The 14249-nt window shown below is 42.7% G+C and overlaps 5 protein-coding genes across 5 annotated transcripts; 1 reads left to right on the top strand and 4 right to left on the bottom strand.

The window, feature by feature from the left end:
* Nucleotides 1-13: 13 nt before the first annotated feature.
* Nucleotides 14-1521, bottom strand: cldn28 (claudin 28). The gene has a single exon (XM_071910437.2). It carries the CDS (start codon nt 1375-1377, stop codon nt 820-822), a length of 558 nt encoding a protein of 185 aa, XP_071766538.1. The 5' UTR covers nt 1378-1521; the 3' UTR covers nt 14-819.
* A 794-nt stretch (nt 1522-2315) lies between these two features.
* LOC139920422 (claudin-like protein ZF-A89) lies at nt 2316-2948 on the bottom strand. The gene has a single exon (XM_071910436.2). It carries the CDS (start codon nt 2946-2948, stop codon nt 2316-2318), a length of 633 nt encoding a protein of 210 aa, XP_071766537.1.
* Nucleotides 2949-4491: 1543 nt separating this feature from the next.
* cldn29 (claudin 29) lies at nt 4492-5127 on the top strand. Its single transcript, XM_078286753.1, has one exon. It carries the CDS (start codon nt 4495-4497, stop codon nt 5125-5127), a length of 633 nt encoding a protein of 210 aa, XP_078142879.1. The 5' UTR covers nt 4492-4494.
* A 509-nt stretch (nt 5128-5636) lies between these two features.
* LOC144541781 (claudin-4-like) lies at nt 5637-7888 on the bottom strand. Its single transcript, XM_078286752.1, has one exon. The coding sequence runs from the start codon at nt 7733-7735 to the stop codon at nt 7100-7102; it is 636 nt and encodes a 211-aa protein (XP_078142878.1). The 5' UTR covers nt 7736-7888; the 3' UTR covers nt 5637-7099.
* Nucleotides 7889-9091: 1203 nt separating this feature from the next.
* LOC139920420 (claudin-4-like) lies at nt 9092-10295 on the bottom strand. Its single transcript, XM_071910432.2, has one exon. The coding sequence runs from the start codon at nt 10101-10103 to the stop codon at nt 9459-9461; it is 645 nt and encodes a 214-aa protein (XP_071766533.2). The 5' UTR covers nt 10104-10295; the 3' UTR covers nt 9092-9458.
* Nucleotides 10296-14249: the final 3954 nt, after the last annotated feature.

Raw genomic sequence — 14249 nt, 5'->3', positions numbered from 1 at the left:
TTGTTTCCACAAGTTAAATGCATTACACCAGTCAGTTGAGTATTGAGTCTGTTATGTTTCTGAAAACAAAGTGAAAAAAACCTGCTACTGAAGTGAGATAATTTCAACTTTTTCTAATACATTTCAACTTCTTGAAGTTTAAATTAGTCTCTAATACATTTCCACTTCTTGAAGTTTAAATTTCTTCATACTAGTGGAGTGCTCTGCCTTATTTTGCCTTGTTTCAAGATACTGATACTGGCAGAAAATTCCCCCAAAAAAGTGAAATTTCTTTAAACCATTGGCAGAATTTTTCACTGGTTTAAAAAAAAAATAAGATTTTAAGACTGAATGACACTAGATACAGAAGCTATTTCTTTTGCAGTGCACAACAATATGTGTACTATCCAGACCACATAAATTCACAATTTCAGCTTCAAAAATCTGTTTTAGTTAACATACTGTACATTGACATCATACAACTATTAGCTCATCCAGACCTCATAATTTCACTCTTCACTTTAAAGCCAAAAGGCCATATACAATGGTATGTCATTTATTCTACACTTTAAAATGTCCTGAAAGAAAGCATATATTGTTCTATCATTTTCACATTTTACACATCAATTTGTCATAAAATCTCAGTATAGTGCAATCCACTAATGTTGAAGTCAGTGTTGAACAGGATCTTTTCAGAAAGTGAAACGAGGATTCCCCAGTGCTGAGAAACATAACAAAGAATTCCCTTCTGTGAGACTAAATACATTACATTTTTGACTACAGTATGTATTTGACTGCGGGATGGCAGTGTATACTCCCTTCTGTCTCTTCTCCTCTGCCTCAGCACCTGTAGGTGCTGCACAGCATCCCTCCTCCAATGATGAGCAGCGCTCCAGACGCCCAGCCCACATAGATGGACGCCCCCAGCTCGCCTCTCCTCTCCTGGGTGGCCTGCGGGTTGAAGAAGCCTGTGATGATGCTGTGAGCCGACCAGCTGACAGGAATAATACACAGGACCCCCGCAATTATAAACACCACTCCTCCCGCGATGCCAACGTTGGCTTTCCTCAGCCAGTCGTCCCGAAAGAAGTTGGTGCAGTGGGCCCCGACCACGGTGAGCCCGATGGCCACCACACTGACAGCGATGGAAACGCAGATGAGAGCTCTGGCAGCCTGCAGGTCCTGCGGTAAAGCCAGAACGGAGTCGTAGGCCTTACACTGCGAGTGGCCCGTGCTCTGGATCACACAGTTCATCCATAAACCTTCCCAGAAGACCTGGGAAGTGATGATGTTTGCCCCAACGAAGGCCGTCACCTTCCACATGGGCAGGCCGCAGATCAGGATGGTGCCCAGCAAGCCGATGATTGCCAGACAGAAACCAACAAGTTGATTGCTCATTTTGTCAATGAAAAGCAAAGTTGAGGCATATGTTTAAATTAAAGATGTGTCAACAAAATCCCCTTTCAGTTGAGCGGCAGATCACCATTGCTGCCCATTTTCTCTCAGCTGGTAAACAAAACGACGGTGAAGCAGCTAGTTGCAGTCTTGTGATCCTTTATGTGTTTGCACTGCAGGTATGAGAGCAGGGAGGGGACTGAGCTAGTTTGTATATCAGGTTTCCTGCTTGTCCTGATTCCTACACGGTATGAATGAGTGGGAGGGGAAAGTAGTTACCCAGGGGACCATGTATGAAGAACTGTTTTGTTACCTAAAGCTGAAAGCTTTGACTGCAAGTTTATGGATTTGAGGGAGAATTTGATTAAATGAAGCAAAAAGCTACAAGGACTGACTCCGGCTACTTGTGTGTGCGCGCTCTCTCACCAATGTTAACTCCACTTGCCTTATAATTTACACTTTAAAGTGGGTAGTTTTGATGAATTTCAGCCAACCATTTTGAAGCAATAGAATATTCCATGTTGTGTTGCTGACAGCTTGAAAGACAAGGGAGAGAGAAAATAAAAAAAGCTGCCATCTCTAAACCTATTAGTATTCTGTTACATTACCACAAAGTAATCTTGGTAGGAAAACTGACATGGCAGCAACTAATGAGCTGTTTATATAGCAGAGCACCGTATTGGTAGGAAACATGTGACATCATGGGAATACTATGAATAAAGAGCTAATTGTGGTCTGCACTGAAGCAGAACACATGCCATCTACAAACACCCACCCCTCCAGAGAAAACCATGTGATCATGTAAGGTTTGATTTCATTTAATAAAGCATTAAAGAGTAAAATCACAATTAAAAACATGTTTTAAAACTTCAAAACAATAGTTCACTTCCTGGAGCAGAAAGTTTTGTTGGCCGGTTCCCAAGGCACTTGTGAAGAGCTTGTTAAACGTAGGCTCCTCCGCTGGCTGCTGATCGAGGAGCAGAATATTTGGCCGAGTATCCTCTGTCCTTGCGCTGTGAGCACTGGCAGCAGAGGAGCGCGCCGCCAATGAACAGGAGACCTGCCGAGCCCCAGCCGATAAACAGCGACGCACCCAGCTCCCTCCTCTGTGCGTCCACCATGATGGGGTTGTAGAAGTTCCTGATGACTTCGTTGGCAGACCAAGACACAGGGATCAGGCAGAGGATACCGCCGACGATGAAGAACACTCCTGAAGTGATGGCTACCTTGTTCTTGTCCACCTCGTCCTCGATGCAGTTGGTGCACTTCCCCCCCGCGGTGGAGAGCAGGATTCCCAGGAAGACCACCAGGATGGAGATCACCACCAAGGCCCTGGCCGCCTGCAGATCACGGGGCAAAGCCAGCATGGAGTCGTACACCTTGCACTGCATCTGGCCTGTGCTCTGCTTCACACAGTTCATCCACAGGCCCTCCCAGAAAGTCTGCGCCGTCACAATGTTGTTCCCGATGAATGCTGACACCTTCCACATAGGCAGGGCGCAGATGATGATGTCGCCCAGAAAGCCGATGGATGCCAGGAAGATGCCGAAGATCTGGAGACCAGCAGATGCCATAGTGTTGCCTCAATTCAGCCGGAAACAAACTCAAACAGTACTGGGAGCTGGCTGCACTCACAATGACACCCATTGATTAAGCAACTGTCTCACCTGTGTCTCTTATACCCCATTTGTTGGCCAGTTAGTGATTGGTTGTTCAAAATTGTGCAAATTGAAAACACCTGTGGTCGTTGAGTGCGCCAGCTCCCCACACCATCTACACAGGAGTTGAGTAGAGGTTGAAATACCACGATTGTGTGTGTGTTGAGGGGGCTGCAGCTGTCCATACATCAAATCTCTAGCTTTATAAGTTGATCCTGTTTTAGAAATGTGAAAGGTTTTGGGGACACTTGAGCATGATATGATTTTGTTAAATGGGTGTATGATGTGGTTACTCTGTACTCTGTATTGAGTGAAATAGCACATTTGCATGTGAATTTGTTCATGTGCATTGTCTGGAAAGGCTTCAAGTCTGACTTGTCCTAAAAGCATGTCCTTATCCATCTTAACCCTACCGTGTAAAGAAATAAGACATATGATATATTCTCCTTCCATGTCTTGTTTCTTTACATCATGTTTGCCGCCTGAGTAAAGCACTCCTGCATCTTAAAACACTTCCCAGTGTTGTATTTTGAACTGTCTGTACATACTGTATGTACATACCAGCAACATGACATTTTATTGATGCCTGCTCAGTTGCCACTTTATTTTACATTCTTTTACTTGTGCAGACATCAAGGCTGACTGCTACCAGCTGTGTCAATTAGTCACTGCTAATCTGAACAGATTCACTCTGCTTTAAGTTTACTTTTGTTTTGAGATTTGCTGTGCCACAGATCCATATGAAATACTAAAATAAAAACAAAGATGTAACAAAGATAAATATTTCTAGAGATAAATCTATAAATAATCATTATTAATTGATTTTAGAAATAACCACAGCAGCCATTTGGTGTTCCAATGCCAATGTTTTACCAAATCAAAATATCACTTGAAGTTGTTTACACTAAACTTTTCTGAATGTGATTCATTGATTTCTACAACACAGAGAAATTTGAAGAAGTCAGTTAGGTCCCTTTCTACCATCTGAAAAGTTTGATTTCCCCGTTATTGTGTGAGGTAAGAACAAAAAACTTGAGAGCTGTTTGTAAGATGTTTTTAAGCAAAAGATAGTTGTGTGATAATATACAGTAAATTTCACCATTCAATAAATGTAGATTTTCATATTTGACATTTTACAAAATCCGAACGCTGCAGCGACAGCGGGAGAAACATCAGGCTTTGAACCAACTCGTGACTAAACCACAATATTCCACAGTTTCTTTTCCTCAGCGCTCTTCAGAGGCACCAGTGGCCTCTGGGAAGGGGAGACCCATGTCTGAACTCAAAGGCAACATGATTGATGTGTACATCTAAGTAATGTAGCCAAAGCCCACCCAGAGGAGGAAGGGGGGGCTCGGGGGAATTTGTGTATAAAACTGCCCCACTGTAGGAAACCCTCTAGTTGGCAGCTTAGTGCAGAACTCAGAGACAGTGAGAGGAAGAGGAAACACAGCAAACAGAAATGGCATCTTTGGGGCTGCAGATTCTGGGAGTCGGGCTGGCGGTGCTCGGATGGGTTGGAAACATAATTATCTGCATCCTGCCTATGTGGAAAGTGTCTGCGTTCATTGGCAACAACATTGTGGTCGCGCAGACCATCTGGGAAGGCCTGTGGATGACCTGCGTGGTGCAGAGCACGGGCCAGATGCAGTGCAAGGTCTACGACTCTCTGCTGGCCCTGCCTCCGGACCTCCAGGCGGCCCGGGCCATGGTCGTCATCGCCATCCTGCTCTCTCTGTTCGGCCTCCTGCTCTCTGTGGTCGGAGGGAAGTGCACCACCTGCGTCGGGGACAGAGCGGCGAAAGCCAGAGTGGCCATCTCTGCGGGTGTTTTCTTCATCCTGAGCGGGGCCCTGTGCCTGGTGACGGTGTGTCTGCCCGCTAATACTATCATAAAGGACTTCTACAACCCAATGGTTCCAGATGCACAAAGGAGAGAGCTGGGCGCGTGCCTGTATGTGGGCTGGGGCGCGTCAGGACTGCTGCTGATCGGCGGCGCTCTTCTCTGCTGTCAGTGTCCGTCGAGGGGAGAGCGCTATAACGGAGCAAAGTATTCCCCGCCTAAATCCACAACACCAGGGAAGGAATTTGTTTGAGTGTGTGTTTTAGCCATTTGCTGCAGTAGATGAGAGACAGTTTCTTTTGAAGGATGTTTGATTCTAGGTACAAACCTGTTGCTTATCAAATTGTGTGAGCTGTGATTTGCAGTGATTGTGATTGACTCATTTCTTTTGACTAACACAGTGTAGCCTTTTGTTTTTGAAATGGACAAGAGAGACTGAGGTATGTGTCATATATGTTAGGATAATCCCATCATCTTTTGGGCTGCATGCATCAAGAATATACTTTTTGGATTATACTTTAATCCAATTTTATGACTCAGTCTATGTGTTGTTGTGTTATAATTTTGATATAATTAAATAACTCAAATAATCTGGCTCAGTCTTGCCTGCTGTTTCCATGAAAATTTTGCAACAAAAGCACTTCATAGGAAAAATTCATAGTCACGCATTTGTTCATAAAGTGTTCTGTGATTTAATGTTATATTTTTCATTAAAGCAATAAACAGTATTTTTGTCAACATTGTTTTGTTTAATAAGCCTGATGTCTGATTACAACAGCTGTGGAGCCAAAATGCAAGAAGACACAATAGTGAAAAATAAGGGGAGCCTATCAATTTGCTTGTCAAAGTGGTTTCAAATGAAAATGTCTGTAAACAAAAAGAAACCATTAAGAGGTTTCAGGATACATCAACCTGACAAGACTTGGCAGATGTGCCAGTACTGGGCAATGTGTAAAAATCCATTCTTTGGAGATATAAAACAGTTCCTTAGCAACATGTATCCAAGCATGCACAGTGCACTGTTGTCTCTGGCAGTGACGTCTATTTTACTCAAGACAGAAACTGTAAATTACTGTCTCAATACAAGGGCAGTCGATTACACCATGGCAAACATCTCAGCCTCACTTGGCCAGATAAATTCCCATGAGTCTACTCCCACGAATTCCTGAATGTCTTATCATGAGTGGTAGCGAGGAGTCTTGTATTGAACAGAGATGACTTACAGTATTTCAGTTTTATTACAGTGTCTGTATGCACAGAGTGAACCTGAGAGAGAGAAAGCTGTTTGCTGTATAGAAGAGTATGTACAAAGAAAGTCCAAATATGTTAATTTTGACATTTGAAAGAGAATTAGAAGTTCATCTGAGATTATTATATAGTTGAATAAAAAGAACACAACTTGTTTTAATTGTGCTTAGTGCCATCAAAATTTATTTTTGAAAATTCAGTCAGTTCACTTAACTGTTTATTTCATTGTTACCAGTTTGCTTTTCACTTAAGATTTATAATACAGTATACTTGGCCAACAATCTTTTAATATTTGATAACAGAAAGTCATTTAATAAAGAAGTACTTGTCTGTACTCAGATCTCTTAACTTCATGCTGCACTCTCAGTCTCAGTTTGTATGCATAAAACAACTCGAATTAGAGAAATCTAATCTCAAGTGGACAAATTAAGGCCACAGGAATTTCATTCCTAATCAAAAGTACAACTTTTCAGTCCTGAGATTCACAAAAGGGGAAAATATTAGTTGTGAGAAGATTTGAGAGTAAAAATGGCTGTATACTCACAATCCATTACAATCCTTGTGATACAGACACATTGCATCCAGATGACTCAACAAAAAGCAAACAACTCCCCCCAGAAACTAATTTTATTGTCAGCAGATATACTTTATTGTGCTGTTCTATGCTACTTTACTAATGCTGCAAAACATTTATTAAAGGTTTTTTCAAATTCAGATATTAAGGGGAGGAATTGTTCCTGATCAACCAACTACATAGCGAGATGTCATCAAGAAGTTCTTGTCAGCTTTCACCTCCTTTTGCAACAACATCAACTGGGAAATTCCTCCCCAGAAGTCATTTTGAGCACTTCTGGGAATAAACACTCGTGTGAAACCTTTTGGTGAGAACATTAAGCAATATTTAAGGAAACTCTTAGTCATTTTGAGAAGCTTTATGCATACAGCTGATCATCATCACACAGCCTTCAGAGAAACACTCACACATAGTCTACAGCTGAGGATACGGTCCTGACTGGGGCAAACTTGGCAGCCATGTAGGGTCTGCCGTCTTTCGGGGGGCAGTTATTGCAGAGCAGGCCTCCTCCTAGCAGCAGCAGCCCAGAGGCGCCCCAGCCGACGTAGAGAGCCGCCCCCAGCTCCCTCCTCTGAGCCGCGATCACCAGAGGGTTGTAGAAGTCCCTGATCACCGCGTGAGCCGACCACGACACCGGGATGATGATCAGCAGCGCGGCTATGATGAAGATCACCCCGGACACGATGCAGGCTTTGGCTTTGGCCACTTCGTCCTCCATGCAGTTGGTGCACTTCCCTCCCACCACCGCCATCAGCACCCCGAACACCCCGACGATCACCGAGATGATGACCATGGCCCGGGCGGCCTGCAGGTCCTGAGGCAAGGCCAGCATGGAGTCGTACACCTTGCACTGCATCTGGCCCGTGCTCTGGACCACGCAGTTCATCCACAGGCCCTCCCAGATCACCTGGGCCGTGACGATGTTCGCCCCGACGAAAGCGGTGACTCTCCACATCGGTAAAGCGCAGGTGATGATGGTGCCCAGCCAGCCGATGAAGGCCAGCAGCACACCCATGATCTGGAGGCCCTGAGAAGCCATGGTTACTCCGCCTTTACTTCTGCACAGAAAACTAGGAGGAGGAAAGGATCGCTCTTGCAAAAATGTTCACGTCAATGGTGCACACTGCCCGGTTGCAATTAGCTGTGGTGGCTGTTGGGTCTCATCTACTCCACCCTCAGACTTGCTGGAGGAGGTGTTTGCTTCGCTCTGATGCTCGGAGGTCTGCTGCTGTGGAGGTCTCACTGTGGGAAGATAACAGGAATCTGGTGTAGCTCAAACTTTCAGGGCGGGGTTTCTGTGCTCCCAAACAAAAGGGCAAGGCTGAGACTGGATATCCCTATCCCTTGTTTTCTCTGTTTCATTGTTCCCACACATATAAGCTTTGTTACCTCAAGCAATGCTTCGAGACTGGGAACAATGGCTCCAGCTCCCCACCTGTGCGCATGCTCACACACACACAATTACACACACACACACACACACACACACACAAACAAAGCCATGAGCAAACACACACGCAAACACACACACTCAGAGTTTCATTCAATTAAAGCAATTCAGGAAGTGGATATTCTAAAACGACCACAAAACAACTTTTTTCTTAAGAAGGTTCATGTATCCTATCTTGAGTGAAACAACAGAGAATGATATATACAATAATTAACCATTGAATAGGATTTTCACTAACTAAATTGAACTCAACCCTGCAAGACATACAGCACTGTATCTATAACTGTAGCCTATATGTCTGCATGTTGTTCTGTGGGACCTTAACAGTATCATACAGCATGCAGCAGTTGGAGCTAAAATGTGTTTTCCAACTAAGGAAGTCTAGTTCAATTTTCAAAATCAAGATTAAAACAATCTAAACAAACTTATTGGAGCTTTTATGGCTTCTTTTTTTTTTTAGCATAAAGTAAAAAAAGTATTACATTCAAAAGATCAAAGTAAAGTGATGGCAATATTGCCAGGTATTTAAATATTTACCCTCTTGACAAATGACAGTTTGAGCCATATGCGTGCATATTGTACAAACTCATTTGCATTCAGCTCTCAGTTTGAACAGAGACTGGTTTCAAACTCATTCTTCCTTGTTCTGCCACACCTAGACCTGATCTGCAGGAAACACAGACAATAGATGCGTCTCAAATGTTCTCAATGCTAAAGGGGGGTTTTATTCAAAATGGTCTCCACCTTGATTTGATCATAGGGAAATAGTACATGAATATTTATGCAACTAACCGTGAAAAGAAGTTTTAATTGCTATGACACACACACAGTAAAAGGTAAAGTGAGTAAAGTGATTTGTTCCATTTTGGGAGCTTTGAGAGAAGCATAATGAAATATAATTGCATTTTGAATGTATAACTAAATAAAAACCAAGGACAGACGGTCTCAGATTTGTAAACAAAATATTTATTTACAGTATTACTGGTACTTGAATCTCATACATATATTTAATAAAAACAACCCACATACACATTTTCAAAACAAGGTTAAAGTTTGAGGTTAAAGTTAAAGTTTACACTACTAAGGAAAAACTTGCAAAGTAGAATACTCATTCATATCAACAAACATACATAAACACATAACTTCCTCAACACAGAAATTAATTTTCTTCTTTGGGTGTGGTTCTTCTCTTGCCTTTTTTCTTCAAAAACTCCCATGAGCAGTAAAACTCAACACTCACAACCCAGTAGCACCGGTACATCTGTCCAAATATATGGTGCTGTATCTCAGCTAAGACTGATTTCCACTTATTTTAGACATAGTCTTTCCCTGATGTCGGCGCTGAGGCATCAGATCTGGCAGCTTTGTACTTGGCTGTGTAGGAGCCTTCATCCTTAGGAGGACAGTTGCAGCAAAGCAGCCCCCCTCCGATCAGCATGAGGGCGGCCGCCCCCCATCCGATGTAGAGCGCGGCGCCCAGCTCTCTCTTCTGGGCGCTGACCAAGAGCGGGTTGTAGAAGTCGCGGATGATGCTGTGGGCCGTCCAGCAGACGGGGACCAGGCACAGGATCCCGGCCGCGATGAACATGACGCCAGATGCAACGCCCACCTTGGCCTTGGACGTCTCGTCCTCCACGCAGTTGGTGCACTTCCCCCCGGCCACAGCCAGCAGGATAGCCATGATGCCGACAATGATGGAGATGATGGTGAGCGCCCGGGCGGCCTGCAGGTCGGAGCTGAGGGCCAGCATGGAGTCGTAGACCTTGCACTGCATCTGGCCCGTGCTCTGGACCACGCAGTTCATCCAGATGCCCTCCCAGGACGTCTGCGAGGTGACGATGTTGCTGCCGATGAAGGCCGTGACCTTCCACATGGGAAGGGCGCAGACGATGATGGCACCGATCCAGCCCACGATCCCCAGGGCCGTGCCTAGCATTTGCATCCCAGCGGACACCATCCTGGTTTGTTCTTTGTTGGTTGCTTTGTTTGAAACTCTTATCGGTCAGGCTTAACTTGAGCGGTCTCTACGTTTGTTCTCTTGAATCCTCTCCTGGAGTGACGTAAGCCTGCGGTTTCTTTGTCTCCTTCCGTGAAATACCGGGAGGTAAGTGTGTGTCGGTCAGGTTGGTTAGTCAAATGGGAGAGGGCTTAGAGGAGCAGGTACATATGATCTCCTCTCTGGGAGGGGAGGGGCCACGGAGGAAAACACCTCACCATCATCACTAACCTGCTCTTCAGGTCCACCCCCACCTCTCTTTGCACCTTGTTTACACCCACAGTCTCCCTCTCCCTCCCTCACCCGCTCTGTCTTTGTTCAACAGCTGACTTTGTTTGTAGCATCACATGGTATTATAAAAAACACAATATAAATTCACTTACAACGTATCTGCTTCTGAACATTCAGGAGAGTGTTGTGACTGAAGTTGATGGTAATACAGCAGTTTACCTACTTACTTACCTTTTTTGTTTGTTTGTTTGTTTTGGTCATCCTCCCTCTTTCTTTCCCCTCCCCCCTCTACAGTTTCACCTCTGACTCACTCTCTTTTAAATAACAATGCCTCTGACAGAAACCTCTGACTGACCAAATATGGTCTTGTGCTTAGTGATTTCACAGCGTTACACTTCCACAAATTATGTGTGACATGTTAATTAGTGCTGCTGGAGTCTAGGTAGATATCCAGAATGTCCTTAGCTAATGGTATCGTGGCTCTCTATGGCATCTGTTAACATATTGAAAAACTTCTGTTCTCTGTTTGGTCTGTTTCTGAGCTCTGTGAAGGAGATTTTTAAGTTTTATTTGTCCAAAGACTCCACTGTCCCTGCTCAATAATGTGGTTTCAGGGTAAAGCACTATACTATGCTGTCCTGGGAGCCTGAACTACAGAGATGGAGGCGGAGCTGCTCTGAAGGCAGAAGTAATCTTATTGGCTGAGAACTTTTGAGCCAGGTGAGATGCAGGAAGTGGTAGTTGTCTGTCTCAAGCTGTTTGACTTTGATAAACCTCAAGATGGATGTGTTGAAACTTAAATATTTGGTAATGTGTCAAGTCTGAAAATACAATTAATTTCAAATTTGAAAGAGAAAAACAATCTGTTATCACATTAAACTATGCATTGTGCTGTTTCATGATTTAGATCGATACATTATAGACAGTTTTAAGATTTACTGTAAATCAGATGATGCTGGCTGTTCAAAAATAAACTATTATCGTTCGCAATTTTACAAAACATAAGCAGTTTCCAGTACAGTAACTATATACACTGAGGTAATTTAAATAAAATATGTCTAAAATATATCTCCAGTCGTTTAAAAAAAAGAGAGCACTAGGTGTGAGGGACTTTGTGTGTGGTGAGGTTTTATGGTGTTTGGTAAACTTAAGAAATAAATGTCAGCACATTTCATAAGGCCAGTGGTTGGCACAGTAGGACCGCAAGATCTTTTAATTTTACAGCCCACAATAATCAAAATGAAGAGACTGTGCCAACCTAAAGGGCCCCGAGACAGTCATGCAACTCTCATGTAGTTTAGGTTTAAATGGAAACATCACTAGTAACAGGTTTCATTTATTCAGCTATACTGTCAAACAAATACATTTTAATAAATTTCCATCTCATCTCAACTAACTGACAGATAGATTATTGGTTAGCATACTGTCCAACAGAAAATAAATCACATGCAAAATATTTTGAACTCCAAATACTTGTTGCTTTACGGAAAGATATTTTGACTAAAACTGCAAGAACTTCAATTAGTGTTAACATACTCTGTAAATACAAATATTGTGTTTTATGAATTCTTAGTTACTCATTAAGTGTGATGTACCTATACTATTCATCACTAGTAACAATAATATCCTTCGAGATTGAAATATTGATGAATGTGGTGAAAATAAAAACCCGATTGTAGTTTTAGTTCTACGGCATTTCTCAGAAGCGGAGCTGCTGTGGAGGCAGAAATAATCTCACTGGTTGAGTTAAATCTCAATGGGCGGAGCCAAAGAACCACAGATTTTCTGGCTAAATGAAGCCCAATGAAACAAACACTTAATCTGTGATAAAATGTGACCAGTTTAGCGCTTGCTGAATTGACTCACCCGCAATTTGATATGCGTGGTAGCCCAAATCTAGCGTATGCTTTACCAGCTGAGCTAAACCGAAAGTGACACAGCTCTCTTTAGCTATGTCCTGTGGTGGCACATGTAAAGTTTTTTGACATTTTTGCCCAACAGAGTGACTTATACCCGCTGGTCGCAGCTAAAAAGGCAAGGGCTAAGTGAGGATATTATTAAGCCTAGCACTCCTGCTAACTGAAATGCAATCCAGCCCTACTATCTAGGTTAGCTATTAGCTAGTTATCTGATTAGGTAAGCTAGTTAGCGGTACGACTTTAACACACACCGTGTGTTAAAAAAAAAAAAAAAAAAAATCAGATAAACGATAAAATGAAAAATAGTCTACAAGTAACGTGCACAATGTGAAATTTTCCAAGGAAAAACACTCATTTCTTACCTAGAACATGAAAAAATAGTGAGGACATACCTCTGACATTGAGGGTTAATAGTTTATGATACTGAGTTTCAACCGATAAAAAAGCATAGCCTAAGCATTTGCAAGCACTTGGGCTGTGACTGGTAGCTAGCTAGCTAGGGATCATTCTCTGCTAACAAGCGAATGGTACTATGGGCAACTCAAACTGTGTCACGCAACTTGCTACAAGTCAATGAAGTTAGACAACTTATGGATAAAAAAAAGAATACCAAAAGTGCAGATTTTCTCTATTTTCTGATGTCTTCGAAATCCGTTGACGCTGGTGCAGGAAAAACAACACGGACTAAAGCCAGGTATTCTCTGTACAGCTGAACGTTGCATGCATGCGTATTCTAAGAAGAAGAAGAAGAAGTAGAAGAAGAAAGTTTGAGGACGCAGAATACGCATGCGAGCATCAGCTGTATAGTCAGCAGCAGCTTCAGTCTGTGTTGTTTTTCCTGCACCAGCGTCAACGGATTTCGAAGACATCAGAAAATAGGAAGGTATGTCTGGTAAAGTGCTTGCAATAGTCCATCACCACAACATGGATCCTACTTGGGGACTTTTTCCACATGGTAAGTTATCGGTTATAGGCATGACGTTACTGTGAAAATACTGGGGAAGGTTTGCTTTAGTATACGGTGCTCACCTGGGGAAGTTACATGGTAGCTGCAGTGAAATAACTGAAAATGATTTGACATTTGAAAAAGAGCCACATGGATTCTTCTCTTAAAACTCATTAATCTCCTGTAAGGACTGGGTAGGTACTGATAACTACATGATACCTTCTGTTAGGCATAGCTATAACTCTGATTACCTCTGAGGTTCTTCACTGGGAAATTATCCAAATGTCCAGTAAGGACCGGGTAGCAGTTGATAATTATAAGGTCGGTACTGATAATAATAAAAGAAACTGATGATGTAACTGTAACTACTGTCTAACTCCGACTAATGCGCACTAACCACCAGGTAACTTCTGCAAGTTCTATTGACGGTAGGCTACTCGAATTCGTCTTGCAATATCCGATAGCTACCCTGTTCTTTCAGCACCGTATGTTGAAGTCATACCTAGTTAGCTAGACTGCTGAAGATCATGAATGCCATGGTCATGAGTGAATAAATAACAATAAGTCATCACCATTTTTTTTTTTACTTGTATTTTGACTAGAATTCCTTCTTTGCCATTCAATTTCACCAGTTAGCTAACTTTCTTTGGTTCTTTGACTCCGCACATTGAGGTTTAACTCAACCAGTAAGATTATTTCTGCCTCCAGAGCAGCGCTGCCTCCCAGAAATGTTTGCAAGATAATTCACATTCTACAAATATATTCTACATATAGTCAGTTTTGTCCTTATGTAATGATTGAATCTTATAGCAGTGGCCATAGGTCTGTTATTGTTGGTGACCGGTGCGTGGGAGAACACTATCCGGCCTACAGAGTAGGTGAAAAAAATCCACACACTGTCACATACTTGCAATTAAAACGTTTTAATGAGAAGACATACAACATTTGAGTCATGTGACCTTCCTCTGGTATGACGCTCTAAACAACAGGAGACCATCTTAACTCCCCAAG

This window comes from Centroberyx gerrardi, chromosome 11, assembly GCF_048128805.1.
Source record: "Centroberyx gerrardi isolate f3 chromosome 11, fCenGer3.hap1.cur.20231027, whole genome shotgun sequence".
Lineage (NCBI taxonomy): Eukaryota > Metazoa > Chordata > Actinopteri > Beryciformes > Berycidae > Centroberyx > Centroberyx gerrardi.
The sequence above is the reverse complement of the archived record's forward strand: the minus strand, read 5'-3'. Positions and strand labels throughout refer to the sequence as shown.

Excerpts from the sequence above, each read along its gene's own strand:
- cldn28 (XM_071910437.2), bottom strand. The coding sequence starts at position 1,377 with ATGAGCAATCAACTTGTTGGTTTCTGTCTGGCAATCATCGGCTTGCTG.
- LOC139920422 (XM_071910436.2), bottom strand. The coding sequence starts at position 2,948 with ATGGCATCTGCTGGTCTCCAGATCTTCGGCATCTTCCTGGCATCCATC.
- cldn29 (XM_078286753.1), top strand. The coding sequence starts at position 4,495 with ATGGCATCTTTGGGGCTGCAGATTCTGGGAGTCGGGCTGGCGGTGCTC.
- LOC144541781 (XM_078286752.1), bottom strand. The coding sequence starts at position 7,735 with ATGGCTTCTCAGGGCCTCCAGATCATGGGTGTGCTGCTGGCCTTCATC.
- LOC139920420 (XM_071910432.2), bottom strand. The coding sequence starts at position 10,103 with ATGGTGTCCGCTGGGATGCAAATGCTAGGCACGGCCCTGGGGATCGTG.